The following is a 26,671-nucleotide window of genomic DNA, read 5'->3' as shown; positions in this document are numbered from 1 at the left end:
CTCTGGATGAGCTACCTGGTAAGGGCTTCCCCTGCTGAAGCCATCTGTAAAGGCCTATGTGTGTAAGGGGACACATAGGCTGAAAGTAGAGATCAAAAAAAAAGATATTCCACACAAATGGTAGCCAAAAGAGAGCAGGGGGGGCTATATTTATTTTATTTATTTATTTATTTATTTATTTGAGACGGAGTCTCGCTCTGTCACCCAGGCTGGAGTGCAGTGGTGCCATCTCGGCTCACTGCAAGCTCCACCTCCTGGGTTCATGCCATTCTCCTGCCTCAGCCTCCCAAGTAGCTGGGACTAAAGGTGCCTGCCACCACGCCTGGCTAATTTTTTGTATTTTTAGTAGAGACAGGGTTTCACCATGTTAGCAAGGATGGTCTCGATCTCCTGACCTTGTGATCTGCCCGACTCGGTCTCCCAAAGAGCTGGGATTACAGGCGTGAGCCACCGTGCCCAGCCAGGTGTCTATTTACATCAGACAAAATAGACTTTAAGTAAAAAACTATCACAAGGGATAAAGAAAGTTACCACACAATGATAAAGGTGTCAACTCATCAAGAGCATATAACATTGGTAAATATAAATGCACCCAACATTAGAGCACCTAAATGTATAAAGCAAACATTAACAGAACTGAAGGAAGAGGTAGACAGCAATAAATAATAGTAAGGGACTTCAATACTTACTTTCGACAATAGATAGATCATCCAGACAGAAAACCAGTAAGGAAAGAGCAAACTTGAACAACACCATACAAATGGGCCTAACAAGACATATACAGAACATTCTATCCAACAGCAGCAGAATATACATTCTTTTCAAGTGCACAGAGAATATTCTCCAGGATAGTCCATATGTTAGGCCACAAAACAAGCCTTAACAAACGTAGACTGAAATCACCTCAAGTATCCTTTCCTTTTTTTCTTTTTTTTTTTTGAGACGGAATCCTGCTGTGTCGCCCGGGCTGGAGTGCAGTGGCGTGATCCTGGGCTCAAACAATTCTCTGCCTCAGCCTCCTGAGTAGCTGGGATTACAGATGCCCACTGCCATGCCCAGCTATTGTTTTTGTATTTTTAGTAGAGACCAAGTTGGCCAGGCTGGTCTTCAACTCCTGACCTCGTGATCCACCCACCTCAGCCTCCCAAAGTGCTGGGATTATAGGTGTGAGCCACTGAGCCCAGCCTCAAGTTCTTTTCAACTATAACATTATGAAACTAGAATCGGTAAAAGGAGGAAAACTGGAAAATTCACATGAATGTGGAAATTGAACAACATATTCTTGAACAACCAATGAGTCAAAGGGAAATAAAAAAAAAATCTTGAGACAAATGAAAAGGGAACACAACATACCAAAACTTAAGGGATGCAGCAAAAGCAGTTCTAAGAAGTTTATGGTGATAAATGTCTACATTAAGAAAAAAGAAAAATCTCAAAAATCTTACTTTATACCTCAAGGAACTAGAAAAAGAACAAACTAAGCCCAAAGTTAGCAGAAGGAAGGAAATAGAACAGAAATAACTGAAATAGAAGTTAGAAAAATAATAGGAAAGATCAATGAAACTTAGATTTGTTTTTTTTTTTGACAAGATAAAAAAGTGACAAACTTTTAATTAGAATAAGAAAAAAAGAGAAGACTCAAGTAAAATCAGAAATGTAAGAGGAGACATTACAATTGATAGTACAGAAAAAACAAAGGATCCTAAGAGACTACTATGAACAATTATACATCAACAAATTGGATAATCTAGAAAAAATGGATGAATTTCTAGACACATACAGCTTACCAAGACTGTATCATGAAGAAGAAATAGAAAATCTGAACATACTAATATGAGTAAGGAGGCTCAATCAGTAATCAAAAACCTCCCAACAAGAAAAGCAGGACCTGATGGATTCAATGGTGAATTCTAGCAAACATTCTTCAAAGAAGAATTAAGATCGATCCTTCTCAAACTCTTCCAAAAATTGGAGAAAATGGAACACTTCCAAACTCATTTTATAAGGGTGGTATTACCTTGCTACCAAAACCAGACAAGAACACTAGGAGAAAACAAAATTACAGGTCAATATCTCTGATGAACACAGATGCAAAAATCCTCAACTAAATACTAACAAACTGAATTCAACAGCATATTAAACAGATTATATACCACGATCAAGTAGGATCTATCCGTGGAATGCAAGCATGGTTCAACATATGCAAATCAATAAATGGGATATGCCACATTAACAGAATGAAGAATAGAAATCATATCATCTTGATAGATCCAGAGAAAGCACTTAACAAATTTCAACACCCATTCATGATAAAAACTCTCAATAAATTAGGCATAAAAGGGATATACCGGCCGGGCGCGGTGGCTCACGCTTGTAATCCCAGCACTTTGGGAGGCCGAGGCGGGCGGATCACGAGGTCAGGAGATTGAGACCACAGTGAAACCCCGTCTCTACTAAAAATACAAAAAAATTAGCCGGGCGTGGTGGCGGGCGCCTGTAGTCCCAGCTACTCGGAGAGGCTGAGGCAGGAGAATGGCGTGAACCCAGGAGGCGGAGCTTGCAGTGAGCCGAGATCGGGCCACTGCACTCCAGCCTGGGTGACAGAGCAAGACTCCGTCTCAAAAAAAAAAAAAAAAAAAAAAAAAAAGGGATATACCTCAACATAATAAAGGCTGTATGTGACAAGCCCACAGCTAATATCATACTCAAACAGTCAAAAGCTAAACCTTTTCCTCTAAGATCAGGAATAAGACAAAGATGCCCATTCTCACCACTTCTGTTCATTATAGTAATGGAAGTCCTAGCCAGAGCAATTACACAAGAAGAAGAAATAAAAACAAAAAGCATCCAAACCAGAAAGAAAGAGGTAAAATTGTCTGTCTGCAGGTGACATGAGCTTATATATAAAAATCCTTAATATTTAAAGACTCCACCAAAAATCTGTTAAAACTAATAAATTCAAAAAAATTGCAGAATATAAAATCAACATATAAAAATACAATATACACTAACAACAAACTATCCAAAAAAGAAATCAAGAAAATTCCATCTACAATAGTACAAGAAAAAAACTTAAAAAAAAAACAAAACTTAGGGATAAATTTAACCAAGGAGGTAAAAGACTAAAAACTACAAAACACTGATGAAAGAAACTGAAGATGAGAAAAAAAAAAAGGAAATATATCCTATGTGCCTGGATTAGAATAATTAATATTGTTAAAACATCCATAATACCCAAAGTGATCTACAGATTAAATGTAATGCCTATTATTTTGACTGTCTTTTTTTACTATTATATGGTTATAAATAACCCTTTTTCTGTAACAACACAGAACAATCCAAACACATTACTTAATTCATCAGATGTTTACTGAGTACCTGCTATATTTCAGGCACTGTTTTAGGTACTTAAGGTACATCAAGAACAAAACCACCAGTTGTGGTGGCTCACATCTATAATCCTAGCTGAGAGGCTGAGGTGGTAGGATCACTTGAGGCCAGGAGTTCGAGACTAGCTTGGGCAACATGGTGAAACCCCATCTCTACCAAAAAGTACCAAAATTAGCCAGGTGTGGTAGTACACACCTAGCTACTTGGGAGGTGGGAGGATTGTGTGAGCCCAGGAATTTGAGGCTGCAGTGACCTATGACTATTCCACTGGACCCCAGCCGGGGTGACAGAGTAAGACTCTGCCTCTTAAAAAAAAATTCCAATGGTATTTTTCACAGAAATAGAAAAAATCCTAAAATTTATATGGAACCACAAAAGACCCTGAATAACCAAAGTAATTGTGAGCAAAAAGAACAAAGCTGGGGGTATCATGCTACCTAATTTCAACATATACTATAGAGCTATAGTAATCAAAACAGCATGGTACTGGCATTAAAAACACAAATAGACCAATGGAACAGAGTAGAGCGCACAGAAATAAATCTATGCATTTATTGTCAACTTATCTTTGACAAAGGTGTCAAGAACACACAATGTGAAAAAGCCTCTTAAATAAATGGTGCTGGGAAAACTGAATATCTATATGCAGAAGAATAAATTTCAACTCTTCTTTCTTTCTTTCTTTCTTTTTGAGACGGAGTCTTGCTCTGTCACTAGGCTGGAGTGCAGTGACACGATCTCGGCTCACTGCAACCTCCGCCTCCCAGGTTCAAGCAATTCTCCTGCCTCAGCCTCCCAAGTAGCTGGGACTACAGGTGCACACCACCATACCCAGCTAATTTTTGTATTTTTGGTAGAGACAGGATTTCACCATGTTGGCCAGGATGGTCTCGATCTCCTGACCTCATGATCCGCCCTCCTTGGCCTCCCAAAGTGGTGGGATTACAGGCATGAGCCACCACACCTGGCCTCAATCCTTATTTCATGTCATGTACAAAAATCAACTCAAAATGGATTAGAGACATAAATGTAAGACTTGAAACTGTAAAACTACTAGAAGGAAATATAGGGAAAAAAGCTTCTTGACATTCATCTGGGCAATGGCTTTTTGGATACAACCCTAAAAGCACAGGCAACAAAAAACAAAAACAGACAAATCAGATTGTATCAAACTAAAAAGCTTCTGCAAAGCAAAGGAAACCACCAAAAGAGAGAAGACAGACAGTACACAGAATGGGAGAAAATATTTGCAAACCATACATCTTACAAGGGGTTAATATCCAAACAAATCAGTAGCAAGAAAACAAATAATCCAACTAAAAAATGGGCAAAGGACCTGAACAGCCATTTATCAAAAGAAGACATATAAATGGCCAACAGGAATATGAAAAAATGCCCAACATCACTAATCATGAGGGAAATACAAATAAAAACCACAATGAGATATTATCTCGCCCAAGTTAGAATGGCTATTATCAAAGAGATAAAAGGTAAGTATTGGCAAGGACATGGAAAAAAGGGAACCCTGTACACCGTTGGTGGGAATGTAAACTGGTACAGCCATTATGCAATACAGTAAGAAATTTTCCCAGAAAATGAATACCAGCAGGGTTGAGCATGGTGGCTCATGCCTGTAATCCCAGTACTTTGGGAGGTGGAGGCGGGTGGATCACGAGGTCAGGAGTTCGAGACCAGCCTGACCAACATGGTGAAACCCCGTCACTACTAAAGATACAAAAAATTAGCCGGGCATGGTGGCACGTGCCTGTAATCTCAGTTACTTGGGAGGCTGAGGCAGGAGAATCACCTGAACCCAGGAGGTGGAGGTTGAAGTGAGCCAAGATCGTGCTATTGCACTCCAGCCTTGGTGATAGGGCAAGACTGTGTCTTAAAAAAAAAGAAGAAAAAGAAAATGAAGGACAGAACTACCAGCAATCCCATTTCTGGGTTCATATTCAAGAGAAATGAAATCGGTATGTCCAAAAGATATCTGTGCTCCCATGTCCACTGCAGTATTATTCACAATAGCCAAGTTACAGAATTAACCTAAGCGTCTACAGATGGGTGAATGGATAAAGAAAATGGAATATTATTCAGCCTTAAAAAAGAAGGAAATCCTGTCTTCTGTTGAAAACATGGTGAACCTGGGAGGCATTATGTTAAATAAAATAAGCCCAGCACAGAAAGACAAATACTGCATGATCTCACTTATAAGTGGAATGTAAAAATGTCAAACTCACAGAAGCAGGAGTAGAATGGTGGCTTTTGGGGCTTGGGGTATGGGAAGATGAAGGCCAAAGGGTACACAGTTTCAGTTATACAAGATTAATAAGCTTTAGAGGGAAAATATACATGGTGACTACAGTCTAGAATACTGTATTGTTACTTGAAGTTCGCTAAGAGAATAGATCCTAAATGTTCTCACCACACACACAAAAGATAATTGTGAGGAATGCATATGTTAGTTAGCTTGACTGTGGTAATCATTTCACAATGTATATATATATCAAAACATCACAGTGTACATTGTAAATATACAATTTTTGTCAATTATGCCTCCATAAAGCTGGGGAAAAAAGAAATGAATTGTCAGAAACTAGTTGAGGTATGCAGCCGAATGAAAGTTAATGCTCTAAAAAAGCTTCAAAATGGCTAAAACGATAATAAATATATTATGTATATTTTACTACTATTTTTTTAAAAAAGAAGAGGTTCAAGCAAACTATTAATGAAATGAAGAGGAATGATTAGTTCTAACTGGATCTAAAGTCTCCCAGCTGCCATGCTGACCCCTAACTAATCACCAGCCACTCTGGCCATTGTTTTAATTCAGCAGTTTAGTGAACCACAAATTGTTAGCCCTCAGTTTTGTTCTTCTTTATTTTGACCTTTCCTCAGTTCTTACTTCCGAAATTCTAAGTTAATTTCATTACTCTCATCTCCAAACTTTCCATCTTATGCTGAGGACCCTAATCAAATATGAAACTTCATCATCCAAAAGGCTGGCACTGATCAGAGCACAATGGAAAGGCTGCTGTGCTCTGCACACATTAAACAAACCTCATTCTTGTTTTTTGCTGTAGCATCACATTCACTGTTTTCAGGCTTCCTCAGGTGCGTCCACCTTCCTCCTTGGTCAAAAGTGATCATGGTCTGGATAGAATTATCTGAATGGGAAGAGAATGACATTAAGTCTGATACACTGGAAGTACCTAGTTAGATTCACTTTATCATTGCACAACTCTCTCCTGAGACCGTATAGCACCTGGAGTCCGACAAGCTTGTAACACCTCACAAAACGGCTCATTGTTGGTAACAATGGAGCAGCACTTTAAATATGATATTTGAGGCCAGGTGCAGTGGTTCACGCCTGTAATCCCAGCACTTTGGGAGTCCAAGGCAGGTGGATCACCTGAGGTCAGGAGTTTGAGACCAGCCTGGCCAACATGGTGAAACCCTGACTCTGCCAAAAATACAAAAAATTAGCCGGGTGTGGTGGTGGGGGCCTGTAATCCCAGCTACTCGGGAGGCTGGGACAGGAGAATCACTTGAACCCGGGAGGTGGGGGCTGCAGGGGGCCAAGATCATGCCATTGCACTCTAGCCTGGGCAACAAGAGTGAAACTCTTTCTCAAAAAAAAAAAAAAAAAAAAAAAAAAGATATTTGAAGAAGGTGTCCCACCTGAACAGGACCCAATTAATTCCACAAATTATTTAGGACTGATACTCTTTGAAAAAGATACCTTTTAACTCCTTACCAACATGAACAGGCTGATGTCCATTCTCCTTCCCTGTTTGCTTGCCTGGGAAGTAAAATCTACCACAGGAAGGCATCCTAATCTTTATTCAGACAAGGCCATGACACTAGGCTTGTTTTAGGGACTCTTGAGAGTCAATAAGTGTGCAGAGTTCTGGATTAATAACTGAATTATTGTCTCTCCACTACTCCATATCCTATCTTTCTTATACCTTTCTTTTTTCCCTTGTCTCTTCCCCATTCTTATTTTCAATGATATAAACTGTTGCAGGTTTTAAATTCAGAGATAATATCCTTTGAGTTTTCCTTTATTTTTATTGATTGATTGAGACGGAGTTTCGCTCTTGTTGCCCAGGCTGGAGTGCAATGGCACAATCTCAGCTCACTGCAACCTCTGCCTCCTGGGTTCAAGCAATTTTCCTGCCTCAGCCTCTTGAGTAGATGGGATTACAAGCACCTGCCGCCCGGCTAATGTTTGGTATTTTTAGTAGAGATGGGGTTTCACCATGTTGGTCAGGCTGGTCTCCAATTTCCGACCTCAGGTGATTCACCCGCCTCAGCCTCCCAAAGTGCTGGGATTACAGGCGTGAGCCACTGTGCCTGGGTTCCTTTGAGTTTTCTAAGAAAAAGCAAACAAGAAAGCAAATGAAGGAAAATTCACTTACTCAACAAACATTTACTGAGTGCCTACTATGTGAAAACTCTTTTTTTTTTTTTGAGACAGAGTCTTGCTCTATCACCCAGGCTGGAGCGCAGCGGCACCATCTCGGCTCACTGCAACCTCCGCCTCCTGGGTTCAAGCGATTCTCCTGCCTCAGCCTCCTGAGTAGCTGGGACTACAGGTGCATGCCACCAGGCCTGGCTAATTTGTATTTTTAGTACAGACAGGGTTTCACCGTATTGGCCAGGCTGGTCTCAAACTCCTGACCTCAAGTGTTCCGCTCACTTTGGTCTCCCAAAGTGCTAGGATTACAGGCATGAGCCACCACACCCAGAGTGAAAACTTTTTAAGCCTTTGGTAACGTATCAGTGAACAAAACAGACAAAAAGATATTGTGAAAAATACATTCCGGTAGGGCGAGACAAGCACTAGACATAGTAAATAAGTAAATTATGTAGTATGCTAGAAAATAAGTACTATGGAAAATACTTGTGCAGCTAAAGGTGGATTGATAGTGTGTGTGTGAGGAGGCGAGGGCAAACTGGAATTTAAAATAGGATAGTCAGGGAAGGTCTCATTCAAAAAGTAATACATGAGTACAGACATATCAGCTTTGCGGACATCTGGAGAAACAGAGGGAACTGTCGGTGCAAACTCTAATCTGTGCATGTGCATGTGTACCTGGTGTGTTAAGAACTGGCAGATGGACAGTGTGATGAGAGTAGGGCAGATGGAAAGAGAAGCGCTGGAGGTGAGTCAGGGAGGAAACCGGGAGCCATATCTCCAGGACCTTGTAGGCCACTGCCAGGACTTTACAAAATAAAAACAGAACCTACCTCCTACTGAAAATAAATATATAAATAAAATGACACTTTAAGAGTCTTTGTACTTGAGACTAATGTGTTTATTTGTATAACTGGGCCTAAGGAAAGGTGAGCTCTGTAGAGCCACTGAGTAGAACACAAGAAGAACCCTGGCTGGCTATCGCTATGCACCCTTAACAAGAAGAGCAGGAAGTGGGTCAAATTCAGGCTTATTCTTATAGGCCTACATCTCCCAATATAGAAGACTCATTTTATAACCCAAACAACATAGACTCAAAACATCTTTTTTTCTACTTGCTGTTGCTCTCCTCACTCCTAGTTCTATTTATCATAACTTATTTAAAATAAGGAGCCAGAATTTGCATGGGTTTGGTCTGTCCCTGCTGGACTCTCCTCCTGATCCCTCCCACCCTGGCATCACCCATTGTCTCACCACCACCACCAGGCCAAACCCTCCTGTGACTCTGACACTTTTTTTTTTTTTTTTGAGACGGAGTCTTGCTCTGTCACCCAGGCTGGAGTGCAGTGGCGTGATCTTGGCTCACTGCAAGCTCCGCCTCCCGGGTTTATGCCATTCTCCTGCCTCAGCCTCCCCAGCAGCTGGGACTACAGGTGCCCGCCACCACGCCCAGCTAATTTTTTGTATTTTTAGTAGAGACGGGGTTTCACCGTGTTAGCCAGGATGGTCTCGATCTCCTGACCTTGTGATCCGCCCACCTCGGCCTCCCAAAGTGCTGGGATTACAGGCGTGAGCCACCGCGCCCGGCTACTTTTTTTTTTTTGAGATGCATTCTCACTCTGTTGCCCAGGGTGGAGTGCAGTGGCGCGGTCTTGGCTCACTGCAAGCTCAGCCTCCCGGGTTCACGCCATTCTCCTGCCTCAGCCTCCTCAGTAGCTGGGACTACAGGCGCCCACCACCATGCCCGGCTAATTTTTTGTATTTTTAGTAGAGACAGGGTTTCGCCATGTTAGCCAGGATGGTCTCGATCTCCTGACCTCATGATCCACCTGCCTCAGCCTCCCAAAGTGCTGTGATTACAGGCGTGAGCCACCGCGCCCAGCGACTCTGATACTTTGCATGTGTAGTTCCTTCAGCTGAAAATGCCCTTCCCTCCCCATTCCTGCCTATCATACTTGAGGCTCAGTCTTAAATGTTTTTCAAGTGTGTTCACTGTATGGTTTTGAGTGCAAGGCTGTTTAGTGGTTTATTTGTAGGCTCATTCAGCAAGTATTACTGAACATTTACTATGTGCAAAAATTGTCATAAGCACCAGAGGAGCATCAGTGAACACAACTTTAAAAATCACTGCCATCCATAGGACTCAATTAGAAGCTTCTTCAAAGAAGATATTCACGTGGCCAACGAGCACATAAAAAGTTGTTCAACATCTTTAGTCATTAGAGAAATGCAAATCAAAGCTATAAACGAGATACTACTTCACTCCCATTAGGAGTGCTGTTATAAAAATAAGAGAATATAATGTGTTTGCAATGAAGTAGAGAAATTGGAATCCTTTTGTGTTGCATGTAAAATGGTACAACCATGTGGAAAACCCACTGGTATTTCCTCCAAAAGAGAAACATGGAATTATCATGTGATCCTGCTATTTCACTCCTACATATATCCCCAAAGGAACTGAAAGCACTGACTTAAACAGTTACATGTATAACAATGTTCATGGCAGCATTCGGTATTCATAAGAGCTGAAAATGGAAACAGCCTAAGTGTCCATCAATGGAGGAATAAAAAACAGGCTGGGCATGGTGGCTCACGCCTGGAATCCCAGCACTTTGGGAGGCCAAGGCGGGCAGATCACCTGAGGTCAGGAGTTCGAGACCAACCTGGCCAACATGGTGAAACCCCATCTCTACTAAAAATACAAAAATTAGCCGGGTGTGGTGGCACACACCTGTAAACCCAGCTACTTGGCAGGCTGAGGCAGGAGAATTGCTTGAACTTGGGAGACCGAGGTTGCGGTGAGCTGAGATCATGCCACCGCACTCCAGTCTGGGCAACAGAGCAAGACTCCATCTCAAAAAAAAAAAAAAAAAAGAAAAAACAAAAAACAAAAGGCGCTATACTCAAACAAAGGAATATATTCTAGCCTTAAAAAGCAATAAGTGAAATTCTAAAACATGCTGCAATGTGGTTGAACTTTGAAACAATATGCAAAATGAAAGAGGCCAGACATACAACAACCAATAGTGTATGATTCTGCTTACATGAGCTACCTAGAATAGGCAAATTCATTGAGACATAAAATAGAATGTTGGTTACCAGAGCTGGGTGACTGGGTGGGGAACAAGGAGTGGCTGTGCACCTGGTGCAATTTCTATTTGGGATGACGAAAAAGCTCTGGAAATAGGGGTGATGGTTGCGCAACATTGTGACTATGCTTAATGCTACTGAATTGTACCCTATACAATGTTAAAAACTGCAAATTTTGTTAGACATATTTTGCCACAATAAAAAAAAGGAAACAAAAAAATGTACATGGGTAGGCTTGTTGGCTTGGCAAGCAACATTACTAGGGGACAGGTTCCCCAAAGGCTCAAATCCTACCACATGCAGCTGAAGGCACAGCGCAACACTGCGATGCCGAGACTCACCTTCGGAGAGCACGCTTGTTATGTAGACGCCGCGGAGGGAGGTCACGTTGGTAAAGTCCGTCTCTCCGCCTGTGGTAGTGTAGAGATGTCGGTCCAAAGACTTGGAATAGACAATGCCTCGATCATCTGAGGTAAAGATTGTGCCAAACCCAGTGTCTGAAATAGGCAAACAAACAAAAATACTAAGTCTTGGGTGGAACCAAAGAGAAAAACAATAGTCTAACCACACACGTGATTATCTGCCTGACCAAACACAGTAGCCAATTGTGTCTCTTCATGATGAAGACTCAGACCTGAGAATTAATCAAGGTTTCATACTCAAGATCTTTATGCCCATCTTTAATTCTAGTACCCACCTTAGTGCCTGGAATATGGCAGATGCTAAGTTTGTTGAATAAATTAATCAGATGCTACAGAAAAACGCTTCCCAGATACATTTTGGTGGGAGAGGCCCTGTGTTTAGTTTACATATTTTTAAATCTTTACACTCTAGAACAATGCTTCTCAAACTATCTGTAGTGAAGGATCAATTTGTAAGATTTCCAATATGTCACAAACTGATGCTTTTGTAAAACATAATAAAAACTAATCATTAGAAAATGAAAAGGCAAATAAAATATAAGCCCCTAAGTTTTTTTTTTTTTTGAGACGGAGTCTCACTCTGTCGCCCAGGCTGGAGTGCAGTGGCATGATCTCGGCTCACTGCAAGCTGAAGGCACAGCGCAACTTCCAGGTTCATGCCATTCTCCTGCCTCAGCCTCCTGAGTAGCTGGGACTATAGGCGCCCACCACCATGGCCAGCTAATTTTTTGTATTTTTTGTAGTAGAGATGGGGTTTCACTGTGTTAGCCAGGATGGTCTCGATCTCCTGACCTCGTGATCTGCCCACCTCAGCCTCCCAAAGTGATGGGATTATAGGCATAAGCCACCGCGCCCAGCCATAAGCCCCTAATTTTATCATTAGATCCAACAGACATAAAATTGCTTTGTCGAAAGGCTAGAAGAGTTTCCAAACTCTTGCTCTCAATTTCTGTACTTATCTGGTAACAGAGAGTTTGCAAATCAGTACCAGTCTGCTGACCATTCTTTGAGCAGCTCTGCTCTAGAACACCTGAACATACACATAAGCTACCTTAGAGTACCAAAACAAGTGGCATTTTTAACAGGGGCTACAGATTATCCCTAGGAGAGAATAATCAGTAGGGCACTAATAAATTTCTAGGGGTAAGAGGAAAACTCGACACGTAAAAAGAAAAGCTGCTCAAAGCTTACATCTCTATGCTTTTAAGGGTAAGCCACTAAAAAGCTCTTACCTCCAGGTTCATCTACATGCATGAATACCATGTCATCATTTGCTGCCAGAATAGAATAGAACTGTTCCTGTCCCACGGAGGGGAGCTGGGCCATGCTCCACGTGTCCCCTTGATCTGTTGAAACGTGGATCCTTCTTGTTGTATCCTAGAACATATGTCAATATTTATCTTTCTAATTTTCTGCCAAGATGCCATGGGCAGGGACATGAACAAGAATGTTTTAAATAATTACTATTATCCATTTCTCTACTGGGTACAATTGCTATGAATGAAAGGTCATAGTACCAATTACCAAAGCAATTTCTAGCCTCTAGCAAAGTTCTAGGTAAAGGAACAATCCATTCTATTCTAAGTAAGGCTATCTTGGCTTTCTCTTTGAATTCTTCATTCTGATGTGGCCCTGTAAGATAGTATAGTCTTGGTCTCTGATAGCCCATCTCCTTCAGTAGATCTAAGGATTTGATGAGAACATTATTAGGTTGGCTTTATAGCCATTTGCATACACTCACTCAGATAATTCTTAAAATGATGACTACTGCGTAAAAGGTTGGTCCCTTTCAAACAGTCCTTGCATAATTTAAAGAATTATATAATTAAGGGCCTAAAAAATAGAGATGAAACCCATGTTTGGGAGATCACAAGGGAAGTCAAGATGTAACACGCCTTCTCTCTAAGGAAGTCTCTCAGAATAGCCAGGATGAAGGGAACAGGCATGGGCTGGAAAGAGGCCAAGGAGAGTCAGAAATTACTATAAGGAAACTGATCAGGGAGTATTTGGCTGACGAAGAGAGTCTGTTAAGAAAGCAATTAAAACTTATCTCTCTGATAAATAGCTTAACATCGCTACTAGATACAGTTAGCCTGGGCATGAGAATTAATGTCAGTGTTTCCTTAGATTAAATACTCTCTAAAGTTCAGTGATAAGTACATTTAACTTATTCAACTTATACCAACATGTCTCATTACTTTGAATCTTATTCTCATTACTGTAGGTAGAAACCAGAGTTCAAAAGTACATCGCAAAATTTTAATTCTATAGACAGCATTATACCATATATGCAGTACAGCATAGGAAGCTACCTCTGGAATTTGAGTCTGATTTCCAGCAGGATTCCACTACTGGTTGACCCTAGGTAAGTTACTCAATTTCCTCACCTATAAAACTGAGGTAATACTATTAGCTCACAGGGTTACTGGGAGGATATTACAAAATGGCTCTGGAGAGTTATCTGTACTTACTGCCTACTTCTTCATCTCTAGTTCTCACTGAAGTCACTCCAATCAGCCTTTTAACTTCCAATGAAGTGCTTTTGTCAAGGTCACCAACAACCTCCACTTCGCCAATTCCAGTGGATAATTCTCAGAATGCACCTAACTCAATGGTCCTGATTTCCCTCTTCCTCCTTGATCCCTCCCTCTCAGTCTTCTTTGCTGGATTCTTCTCTTTCCAACCTTTCAGCTGTGGGTGCTTCAGGGCTTGCTCAGTCCTCCCACCTCTTTGCTACCTACTTACTCCTCCAGAAGATATCATCTGGTCACATGGCTTCAAATACCATAGCAATTAGGGAGATTCATATACCCAAATGCTCACTTGACATCTCCATTCAGATATCTAATAGGTGTCTCATACGCAGAACTGAATTCTTTTTTTGTTTTTTTTTTGAGACACAGTCTCACTCTGTTGCCCAGGCTGGAGTGCAGTGGCTCACTGCAATCTCCGCCTCCAGAGTCCAATTAATTCTTGTGCATCAGCCTCCCAAGTAGCTGGGATTACAGGCACGTGCCACCACACTTGGCTAATTTTTTGTATTTTTTAGTAGAGACAGGGTTTCGCCATGTTGGCCAGGCTGCTCTCAAACTCCTGACCTCAAGTGATCTGCTCACCTTAGCCTCCTAAAGGGCTGGGATTACAGTCGTGAGCCACCGTGCCCGGCCCAAAACGGAATTTTTGATTTTTCTCCCACAACCTGCTCCTCCTGCAGTCTTTGCCATCCTAGAAAATGGCACCACCATTCAGGTGCTCAGGATAAAGACTCTTAAAGGTACCCTTGATTCTGCTCATTCTCTCACAACCCACATCAAATCCATCAGCAAGTCCTATTAGCAATATGTTTAAAAATATATCCACAGTCTCACCACCTGCCCCCTTATCCAGTGCCAAGAGCCTAGCCAAGCTACCACCTCCCCAGCTTGGACTCCTGAGAGAGCTCCCGGCGCTCCCGCTGCTTCTGCATGTGCCCCTGTTAGGCTGTTCTGCGCACACCTATTCTTCAAAAGAGAAGCCAAATCTCAGCATACCCCTGCTCACAACCCTCTCACAGCTCCCAACACAGGAAGAGTAAGGCCCACATACTAATTGTGATCTACAAAGGCCGCATAAGGTCTGGCCAGGCCCCCTCTGGCCCCACTTTGGACTATTATTCTCTGTGCTCCCCCCATACTGCCCTTCTCCCCTTTGCTTGATCGGGCATGCTCCAGCCTGAGGGTCTCCGCACTGGCTGTGCCTCATCCTACTCTCCTCCCAGATGGCCACATGGTCATGTTCTTGTTTCACTTAGGTCTCAGAGAGCCCATCCTAAACACTCTGTCTAAAAGAGACTGACTCCTGACACTTTCTGTTTTCTTACTGTTTTAGATTTCTTCATAGCTTTATTACCTGATACACACACACGCACACACACACACACATTTATATTTATTTATGACACAGGGTCTTGTGCTGTTACCCAGGCTGGAGTGCAGTGGCATGATCACAGCTCACTGCAGCCTCAACCTCCCCAGGCTCAGGCGATCCGCCCACCTCAGCCTCCCAAGTAGCTGAGACTACAGGCACACGCCACCATGCCTGGCTAATTTTCTTATTTTTTGTAGAGACAGGGTTTTGTCATGTTGCCCAGGCTGATCTTGAATTCCTGGGCTCAAGGGATCCACCCGCCTCAGCCTCCCAAAGTCCTGAGATTACAAGCATGAGCCACTACCCCCAGCCTTCATATTTATTTTTTGAGTATTTATTTTCTCCCTTAAACATAAGTTCTGAGAGCAGGAAATTCATCTGTTTTGTTCACTGCCATATTCCTGGGACTTAGAATAGTACCTAGCATATAGTACGCACTCAATTAATGTTATCTAATTGTATTTTCATTCTTGGATAATGAGCAAGAGATTGCTTTCTACAGATGTCCATGTCTGAGTAATGCCCAAACACTGGATCAAAATATCCTGGCCGGGCGCAGTGGCTCACGCCTATAATCCCAGCACTTTGGGAGGCTGAAGCAGGGGGATCACCTGAGCTCAGGAGTTCAAGACCAGCCCGGCCAACATGGCAAAACCCATCTCTACTAAAAATACAAAAATTATCCGGGTATGGTGGTGCACACCTATAGTCCCACTTACTTGGGAGGTTGAGGCAGGTGAATTGCTTTAATCTGGGAGGCGGAGGTTGCAGTGAGCCGAGATCGCGTCACTGCACTCCAGCCTAGGCAACAGAGCGAGACTTTGTTTCAAAAAAAAAAAAAATCCCCAAAATGATACCAGAATTCACATGGTGACAGAAGGCCAAAGTGCAGAGTAGCCTATCAGTCAATCAGCCTTTGCAAAAAGAATCACCCCTAACACTCACAGTGGTACTAAATATAGCAAAAAGACAAGAAACTCTGTCAGTGCCAAGTAATAAAGAGAATCTATATGAGAGATATCTGCAGAAATATCAGACCCCAAAGGGGAGAGGGCAATACCTACCTTATCAGCCATCACAGAGGCAAAAAGGAAACGTCCCCCAAGACCAAATGAGTAGATTTTCACGCCAATAGTTTTGAAGCTTTTTCCCAAGTCTGAAGTTCTCCATAATTCCAGAGCCCCAAGGTCAGCTTCTTAAGCAAGACAAAATATTAATTAAAATTTCACTTACTGGTGAGCCTAGTTCAAAGCAGTTGTTTTAGAATCAGTCTTAATTTTATAGCTAAAGCATTTTAAATACTATGCATGTTAATCAAGTGACAACATAAAATGCGATACAGCGGCCAGGCACGGTGGCTCACGCCTGTAATCCCAGCACTTTGGGAGGCTGAGGCGGGCAGATCACGAGGTCAGGAGCTAGAGACCATCCTGGCTAACACCGTGAAACCCCATCTCTACTAAAAATACAAAAAAATTTAGCCAGGCATGGTGGTGGGCACCTGTAGTCCCAGCTACTCAGGAGGCTGAGGCAGGAGAATGGCGTGAACCCAAGACGCAGAGTTTGCAGTGAGTGAAGATCGCACCACTGCACTCCAGGCTGGGTGACAGAGCAAGACTCCATCTCATAAAAAAAAAAAAAAAAAAAAAAAGTGATACAGCATTAGATATAGGAAATTTATATTTGTGTTTTATTTTATACATTTCAGATTTTATGCTCGATGGAAAGGTAAGAGATTACTTAATTCCAATACAGTGTTTCATAAAAACATCAAAGCCACAGCAGACAGGTGCGGTGGTTCACTCCTGTAATCCCAGCACTTTGGGAGGCCGAGCCGGGTGGATCACGAGGTCAGGAGTTCGAGACCACACTGGCTAACACGGTGAAACCCCATCTCTACTAGAAATACAAAAAAATTTAGCCGGGCGCGGTGGTGGGCGCCTGTAGTCCCAGCTACGTGGGAGGCTGAGGCAGGAGAATGGTGTGAACCCAGGAGGCGGAGCTTGCAGTGAGCGGAGATGGCGCCACTGCACTCTAGCCTGGGGGACAGAGCCAGACTCTGTCTCAAAAAAAAAAAAAAAAAAAAAAAGCCACAGCCACATGCTGCTTTACTTTCTTCATGGCACAGTTTGGAATTATCTTATCCTATTTTAAATTGTCTTGAGTTTTCTTTTCTTTTTTTTTTGAGACAGAGTCTCGCTCTCTCACCCAGGCTGGAGTGCAGTGGCGCGATCTCGGCTCACTGCAAGCTCCGCCTCCCGGGTTCACACCATTCTCCTGCCTCAGCCTCTCCGAGTAGCTGGGACTACAGGCGCCCGCCACCACGCCCGGCTAATTTTTTGTATTTTTAGTAGAGACGGGGTTTCACCGTGGTCTCGATCTCCTGACCTCGTGATCCACCCGCCTCGGCCTCCCAAAGTGCTGGGATTACAAGCGTGAGCCACCGCGCCCGGCCGAGTTTTCTTTTCTTTTAAGAGCTGGGGGTCTTGCCACATTGCCCAAGCTGTCCTTGAACTTCTGGGCTCAAGCAATCCTGCTGTCTCGGCCTCCCAAGTTGCTGGGACTACAGGCATGCAACCATCATGCCCAGCTGGAGTTTTGGTTTTCTTGAATTTACATTCCATGAGGGCAGGCCTTGGGTGTTTTGTTCTCTCCATCCTTAGAATAGTGTTTAGCATATGAGCAGGTGCTCAAATATCTGTTGAATGAGTAAATGAAAGATTTTGCTTTCTGTTTTGAAATTGTGTCATAGTTTGGGAAGCCAGTTGCTTCTGCAAACACAAACACAACCCTTGCTTTCCTGTAGAAATAACCATGCATTTCAATTTGCTATTGTCTGTAGCATAATATTTGCTTTACATAAATACATTGCCAAGATTAAATATTGCCTCTACGTATAGCCTATATTTTTACTTGATCTGGGTAGTGTAGTAATTTGGTTTTACTTTCAAGATTTTAATAACCACTAACAGCTTTCTTTAGCTATTACAATTTCAGGAGAATGGAGGGATCTTTTATGTTTCCACCTTGCACAACCCAGAAAATTCTACCATGAATGGACAACAGGACACTATTTTCTGGGACTAAAATATACTTACTGCAGGAGCCATTTGCATAGGTGGTAAAGAAGATGGTGCTGTCTGATCCCCTACAATGAGGCAAAAATGGGGAAAAGAAATGGTTTAAGACTGCTGAAGGACTATGTTGACCTTACTCACAAACTTCCTAGCAGGTCTAACAAGCTTCATTCACAGGCACCGACAAGCACCACTTCTCAGGTGCTGAGCCCTGGTCCTTCACAGCTCTGCCTGTCAAGCTCCCCACTGCCTGGCCCACGTGTTCTCTACAGTCCACCACTTCTCTACGTGAACTCTTTCAGGCAGTCATGCTGGTCTACTCACCCTCTCCACATTTGCCTCTGACATTTTTGATCGTCACAACTGGGGGGTGGGTGGGGGAGTTGTTACTGGCATCTAGCAGGTACAGGCCAGGGATGCTGCTACACATTTTATGATGCACAGTACGGTCCTCCACAATAAAGAATTCTTTGATCCAAAATGTCATTAGTGCTGAGGTTGAGAAACTCTGTTTTAGAGCACTGTACCGTCTGCACAGCCACTTGGCATGCACTTGCCTCCTGTTTTTTATTTTACTTGCATAGTATATGCCTTACTTTTCCTACTATATAGATTAGCTTCTTCAGGGCAGGTACTATACTTTGCTGATTCCCTTCAGAATCTAGTTCAATGCTTTGTATGAGTTAAATAATTTAGTTCTTCCATCTCAAATAGACAACTAGGTCAGAGGTTGAATTATTTAAAATGTAAACTGGAAAGGGAGTTTGCAGGGAACTAGATTCAGACCCTCCTGGCACTTACTGGATTACAACCAAACAAAGGTGTTGGTTTTGAGCATGTTCTTTCAGAACTTTCGGTTGTAAATTCCTAGAAACTAGAGATCTAAAAAGGTGAGTAAACAGCAGCAGCCTGGTTATTCAAATTTATACACTAAACAAAAAAAAAACATGTTACAAAAGTAAAAACCTTGCATAGGATACAAAACAAAATCCTATTTTAAAATAACCTTTTAGTTTTAAAGATAAGGTTTTATTTATTTAAGTGACAGAGTCTTGCTCTGTCACCTAGTTTGAAGTGCAATGGTGCAATCACAGCTCACTGCAGCCTGGAACTCCTCAGCTCAAGCGATCCTCCCATCTCATTCTCTTGAGTAACGAGGACTACAGGTGTGCATCACCATGCTTGGCTTTTTTTTCTTTTCATCAATTTTTTGTAGAGACGGGGTCTCACTATGTTGCCCAGGCTGGTCTTGAATTCCCGGTCTCAAGCGATCCTTCCATCTCAGCCTCCCAAAGTGCTTGGATTATGGGTATGAGCCACTGCACTTGGCTAAAGATGAGTTTTAATGATTAAAATTTAACAAAAATTAGCCAAGTGTATGCCTGTAGTTCCAGCTACTGGGAAGGCTGAAGTGCAAGGATCACTTGAGCCCAGGAGGCAGAGGCTGCAGTGGGCAGAGATTGTGCCACTACATCCCAGTCTGGGTGACAGAGCCAGGCCTTATCTTAAAAAAAAAAAAAAAAAATTACACATGACCTACATGTTTTAGTTCCATCAGGAGTGAAACAATTTAACTTAGTTATCTTAAAAATTACTTCTGCCTGGCGCAGTGGCTCACGCCCTATAATCCCAGAACTTTTGGGAGGCTGAGGTGGGTGGATCATGAGGTCAGGAGTTTGAGACCAGCTTGGCCAACATGGTGAAACCCCGTCTCTACTAAAAATACAAAAGTTAGCTGGGTGTGGTGGCACACACCTGTAATCCCAGCTACTCAGGAGGCTGAGGCAGGAGAATCACTTGAACCTGGGAGGTGGAGACTGCAGTGAGCCGAGATTGCACCACAGCACCCCAGCCTGGGCAACAGAGCAAGACTCTGTCTCAAGAAAAAAAAAATTACTTCATTCCTGATAAAACTGTATAAGGTACAAACACAATTCATCAGAATACATAAAATGAAAGCAAATGTGGCATGTGTACCAGAGTGGTGCTATAAAAACTTCATTAAAAAAACATTTCTGGGGCTAGGCATGGTAGCCCATATCTATAATTCCAGTACTCTGGGAGGCTGAGGAGGACGGATTGCTTTAGCGCAGGAGTTTGAGACCAGCCTGGGAAACACAGTGAGACCCCCTATCTCTACAAAATAAAAATACAAAAATTAGCTAGGCATGGTGGCACATGCCTGTAGTCCCAGCTACTTGGGAGGCTGAGGCAGAAAGATCGCTTAAGTCCAGGAGGTCAAGGCTGCTGTAAGCCATGACTGTGCCACTGTACTCTAGCCTGGACAAAAGAGCAATACCCTATCTCAAGAACAAGGAAGATTTCTAGAAAAGGCCTACTTTATTTAAGCAATATATTTAATATTTTAATTAATCTTGGTAGACGTATTTCAAATCTGTATTCTACATTTTCCTGATTCCTAGAGTACAGGAAACTCTTGGGATTGTGGGTCATCATCGTGAACATCAATTCTATCAAACTATAACACAGTGTTCCCATTAGAAATTACTAACGCAGGTGTACTTTCTTGATCTAGCACTAAATAACTTCATACTGTTTATTCTCTAAGTTTTTGTCTGCTCTTTTAGAGTAATTCCACCTCCTTCCAGTTCTCAGGCTGTAATTCTAATGCTGTTACGTGCTTATTGCAGCAGTTACATATCCCACCTCTGGAACCAATCTGCTATAAACTGGGATTCACAAATTAGCTGAAATTAGTCAAAGGGAAAGGAGAAAGAGGCTGTAAACAACATTCTGAGCCTAATCAGATTTTGGAGGCATGAAGCCTCTTAATTCAATTCTTGCTTAGCCATCCCCACATTCTCCAAATAAGCCTCCTTTCACAAAAGGAAAAAACTAAAGCCCAGAAAGGTTGAGCCCCTGACTAGCAGCAGAGTGAGGACAGAACAAAGGTGACAAGACTCCCAAGTAAGAGCTCCCTCCATTCCATCCTCTTTAAGCAGGCACCCGGAGGGGCAGGGAATCTCTCCGAGGAAAGTGAATGAGTTTTGGTGCGCAATGTGACTTCAGGAGTCTGGAAGCTCTTTCAGCTTTCTTCCTGATTCCTTGCCATGTTCTACATGACTGAAATGGAACTCTAGACAAGAGGGTAAATCTGGGCATGGAGAAGCATTTAAATCCCTAAATTAAAGCTATATTTTATTGTATTTTAATTGATGTCACCATTCATAAAGAATGAACCCTGGGCAGGCAGCAGCAACTCAGTCACATGCCTTGTTTTATACTTTGTGTTCTAACATTTAAGTGAGACTAAGTCTTCTTTTCCAGCAGAATGACAAGGTCCTCCAGGTCAAGGCCTGTGTCATACTCCTCTCCAATACCTCTTACGGCACCCTGAAGAGTACTTGGCACGCAGTACGTGCTCAATATTCATTCAAGTGATTTTTGACAGCACTATCAGGAAGGGTTTAGGGCTCTGCACAGATGGAGTCTTCTGTTACTCACCATTTGGCCAAACATACTGCTTTGTGGATTTCTTCCCATTTTCCCCCAAAATTCTTGGACACCCACAGGCCATTCTGAAAGATTATAAATGACTTATCAAAATTCTAGCTTTATCCTGTGCAGTTGCTTGTATGACCTTTAATATTTCATATCCAATCACTCAGGACAGGAAAAACACACACTGAAGCTCCATCAGAGCTGCCCGAGCTCCACAGACGCACATACGGTTTATCTGGGCCCTTTTGGGGTCTTGGAAGTTCAGAATAACAAATGGGTATGAAGTACCTATTATGTGCCAGGCACTGTACCAGATGTTGCACTGGGGATACAAAGATGAATAAGATACACTCCCTGCTGAGAGAAGGGGCTCAAAGTTTAACAAGAGGCATAGATAAGAAGAAAGTTCAACACTATGCAGAGTAATAAAATATGGTCTAGTGTAGAAGTGAGGAGAGGAGGAACATTGCATCAGAGATAGTTTCCTGAAGAAGACAGGTGCACTGAGTTTTAAATGATGAGCAGTGAGACCAAAAGAAGGCAAACAGGGAGATGAGGTGTTGCTGCACAAAGAGAGACTAGTATTAGCAAAGGCAAGGAGGTCATAAACCCTGCAGTGTGTGCAGGGAGCTAAAAGCCATCAGGCATTACTAGAGTGCAAATTCCAAGGTAAGCAAATGAGGAACTAATGCTAGGCAGAAAGGTGAGGCCAGCTCACAGAGAGCCTTCCTTCTGTGCCATGGTAAGGACTCTAGGGTTTACTGCATATGAGGTGCTCTCAGGAGGAATGTGTGCTAAGCAGGAGGATGACACACTCCATTTCACTTTCTTAGGTGGAGTACTTGGATGAGAATGGGAAGGATGGATCTCAGAGGGTCCAGACTAGAGGCAAGGAAAAGCAGTGAATGACTGCCACATTAGTTCGGTAAGAGCTAATGAGATCTCGAACACTGGCCATGAGGAACACGCTCTGCACGAATTTAGAAGCTAGCATAGTAGAACTGGATGACTTTTCCTGCAGGGCAGGATGAGAGGTAGGGGTGTTTGTGTGCGTGTGTGTGTGTGTGTGTGTGTGTGTGTGTGTGTGTGTGTATGCGCGCGCATGCGCACGCGTGTAAGTTGGTCACTAGTTTCCTGGTTGGGGTATAGGATGCATTGTGATATCATTAACTAGTATAAGGATTAAGGGAAGAAGATCAGGTCTGAGAGAAGAGTAGGGAGGAAGCTCAGTTTTAAATTGATTTAAGGTGCTTGTGGAACATCCAGCTAGAGATATTCAGGGGGCAGCAAGACAGGAATATGATGCATTAGGGGAAAGCCAGGGCTAGAGATAAGGATTTGAAAATCTTATACATTATAGGTGGTGGTAGTTAAATGGTAAGAGTGGAAGAGACTGCTCAGTGAAATGAGGAGTAGGCATTTAAGGGTAGGCTGAAAGGAGGTTAAGGAAGATACTAAGAAGGAATAGCTAGAAAGCTAGAAGAACTAAAAGGAATAATGTCACAGAAACCAAACAATTAGAGTTCTCAGAAGGAGGGATTGGCCAATAGTTTGAAATGTAGCAGAGACTTAACAAAATTCTGACTGACAACATTACACCAGCAATGTGAGCTTACTGAGCTCCGCCTCAGTGGAGATGGGACAGAGATGTCCTAGTCTAGCTGAAATTAAATGTAACTTATTTAGGCAGAATTTATGTTCAGTCCTCCTGTACTCTCACCCACCATTCTCCTCTAACTTTTTCTCTCCTGGTAATACTCACATCCTAGCATTTCTAATTTACCTAATTCTACTTATAAAGACAAGGCAGAATTTGATACCACCTATTTGCACTTTAGTACAAATCGGTCCCTCTTCTCCATCCCAATTATATGTACTTCAGACTTACCCTTAAATGGAAGAAATTTCAGGTACAGAAGTAGAGTGTATCTGTCTCTTCCTGAGGACAGTGCTGTTTTAATAACCTTGAGACACTTGGTAAGGAAGATGCAGTAGTCAAAGGGGAGCTCTATGGGTCTGTTCGTTCCTAGCGAGGGCTCCTTGCTCCCTTGTAGTGCTTTCAGCTTAAGCTGCTGGAGGCCAATTTCCAGGAATTGTTGTTCTAAGATCTGAAGCTTACTCCCCAGCAAGCTAGTTTCCTTCCCCTGGCCTCCACTGCTAAGCATAACTCTTAGGCCAGACACAGTGGCTCACGCCTGTAATCCCAGCACTTTGGGAGGCCGAGGCGGGCAGATCATCTGAGATCAGGAGTTCGAGACCAGCCTGGCCAACGTGGTGAAACCCTGTCTCTACTAAAAATACAAAAAAATTAGCTGGGCCTGGTGGCACATGCCTGTAATCTCGGCTACTCTGGAGGCTGAGGCAGGAGAAGCACTTGTACCCGGGAGGCGGAGGTTGCAGTGAGACCAGATTGCGCCATTGCACTCCAGCCTGGGCAAGAAGAGCAAAACTCTGTGTCAAAGAAAAAAACAAAAACAAAAAAAAAACATAACTCTGGCCCTCCTGGAGCCCCTCAGCCTCACTTCTGCTCAAAAATCTCCCCACAGAAAGCCCAGAACCCAGATCTCTCTTCCAGTGCCCTTCGTCCTCCTATGTCACTCTTTGCTCAGCCTGACTAGTTCACAGTTGATGATCTAGTTTCGGACCCCAAAACAGTCAGTACAGCAATGACTCTCAAACTTTGGTGCTCAGGCTCAGCTGGGGAGCCTGTTAAAAATATTAGCCACCACACAACAGAAGTCATTGATTATATCTGGGTTTGGGCAAAGGGATGTGCCTCTTGAACTAGTTCCTCAGGTGTTTCTATCTGATGAGAGAAGGCCATAAAAATGTAAAGTATAATTCTGATTATTATAGTCTAGCAACTCAGCCACTTTGGGCCCTTAACCACAGTAAAGGAGACTGGTCCTCCAGGAAAGGAGAAGCTGAATGTGTTCCTCAGAGAACTTTGAGAAGAGAAGTGGGAGGGTTAGGGAAACACACTGGTTTCTGGGGTAAGTATAGGAACATGGTAGGGAGAGCAGGGATTTAAGACTTTGGATATTTAATACATGAGTGTCAAAGATAGAAATCAGTATGTTTTATAAACTGAGGACCTAACAAAAAAGAAAAAAATTAGAAACATGTTGTTTGATCATAGAAAAGGAACAATGACAACATCAGGAGTTTGACAATTTATGCTTGTCCCTTGTAGCACAAGAATGATTAAATTAAACTGTTTTCTAGTTCATTACTCCAATACCATACATTTAGTCACTTAAAAAAATTACAATGACAACTAGGCATCATACTTACCTGGAATAGATAGCACGTGGAAATTGTGTCCTTTACCAAATAGGAAAAAACATTAAAAAAATACATACTTCATGCCATAAGGAGACTCTAGAAAGAAGTCCAATATTAAAAGCATTCCTAAAGGATCCTTCTAAGACAGTACATTTGAGACTATAAAATGCAAACCATGTTCAACTGGACTTACTTCAGTGCTGAGAGCTAAAAGATAGTCAGAATTCTGAGGGCTATACATCATCTGAGTGAGAGGATGAAAAGGGAGATCTGTTTGCACAAAGTTCTTCGCAAAATCTGATGATCTGAAGATTCTTCCTCCACGACTTCCTCCAGACACCTCTGCTGTTAATACCACCTGACAGGAAGAGGAAAGATCTGATTCAGGGTATGATATTATCTATGCAAGCACAGGAGTTTTTACATCATTTTCACCAGACATTAGTTAAGAAATTTTAGTTCTAGAAGTAAGAAGAATTATAAAAACTGATTAGTTGTTCCACTCTACTCTTTGGGTCTTATTCTTATCAAAAAATAACACCCTGAACTGAGCTGGGACATCGTATCTGTGGGTTTAAGCCTAGATTAGGCTGAGATTAGTTTTCCAAAAGACTAAAATGTTGTCATAGGGTATATACATTGTAATGTTAAGCAACTGCTGCATAATTATTAAGGGCTTTGGTGCACCTTGGGCAGGGAACAAAAACAAATAAATCTGTGTGCTCAGAGTTCCATTCTTATATGATCAATATTAAATTGTGTTTAAGGCAGGCACAGTGGCTCATGCCTGTAATCCCAGCACTTCAGGGGGCTGAGGTGGGTGGATTGCTTGAGCCCAGGAGTTCAAGACCAGCCTGAGCAACATGGCAAAACCCTCTACAAAAAATACTAAAATTACCCAGGAGTGGTGGCAAGAGCCTGTAGACCCAGCTACTCAAGTGACTGAGGTGGGAGGATCCCTTGGGCCTGGAAGGTCAAGGCTGCAGTGAGCCGTAACGGTATCACTGCACTCCAGCCTGGGAGACAGAGTGAGACTCTTAAAAAAAATTGTGTTTAATTTCAAAATATAAATATGGCAATACTAAACTAAAATACATTACTGTGAATCACTGGACCATGCCAATACTAATATCTGACAGCTCTGCAGCTCTGGTATCAAGTACAAGCTTTACGTATACAAGAATGAGTCTCACCTTTCCAGAGTTCTCAGGACCAATAGCCATGCCAAATTCAGTCCGAATAAAGGTGTTATTGATGAGATTTGTAATATCCTTAAAGTTCTTCCCATAATCCTCACTGAGAGGAAGAAAAAAAGGGCAAATTTAGGGTGCAGTGGTCATGGATATTACTGAGTTCCTACTCAGCTTTCATCCTCCCTTTCCAGCAATCATGCTGAGAGACTCGGCTCACCCTGAATAGCCACATTCCTAGCTCCAGAGGTGCCCTGGTGAGTCCGAAGAACATTCCACCCCCCCGCTCACCAGTGATGGGGGTTCAGGAATCGGGGAGTGACTCAGGATAAGCCAATGGGAGACAAAAGGTGGGCGGGAAATTTGGGGTATTCTAGGAAGCACATTGCCTCCCACTTATGATAGCCACCTGATAAAATGGTCTATATT

At 42.5% G+C, this 26,671-nt stretch overlaps 1 protein-coding gene across 2 annotated transcripts in view; it reads right to left on the bottom strand.

The window, feature by feature from the left end:
* The window catches only part of SORT1 (sortilin 1), an 87,701-nt gene that overhangs the window by 18,920 nt on the left and 42,110 nt on the right, over positions 1-26,671 (bottom strand). Inside the window, exons 4-11 of one of the 2 annotated variants that reach the window (XM_012500469.2) lie at positions 26,246-26,348; positions 25,246-25,410; positions 21,771-21,844; positions 18,327-18,376; positions 16,293-16,420; positions 12,555-12,699; positions 11,242-11,397; positions 6,451-6,557 (exon numbers count right to left, since the gene is read on the bottom strand). In XM_012500469.2, the coding sequence (XP_012355923.2) occupies positions 6,451-6,557; positions 11,242-11,397; positions 12,555-12,699; positions 16,293-16,420; positions 18,327-18,376; positions 21,771-21,844; positions 25,246-25,410; positions 26,246-26,348 (928 nt within the window). Of the gene's footprint in view, positions 1-6,450; positions 6,558-11,241; positions 11,398-12,554; positions 12,700-16,292; positions 16,424-18,326; positions 18,377-21,770; positions 21,845-25,245; positions 25,411-26,245; positions 26,349-26,671 lie in introns of both variants that reach the window. The other variant, XM_030824905.1, reaches the window with a different exon arrangement.

The sequence above is a fragment of the Nomascus leucogenys genome, chromosome 12 (assembly GCF_006542625.1).
Source record: "Nomascus leucogenys isolate Asia chromosome 12, Asia_NLE_v1, whole genome shotgun sequence".
Taxonomy (NCBI): Eukaryota; Metazoa; Chordata; class Mammalia; order Primates; family Hylobatidae; genus Nomascus; species Nomascus leucogenys.
The sequence above is the reverse complement of the archived record's forward strand: the minus strand, read 5'-3'. Positions and strand labels throughout refer to the sequence as shown.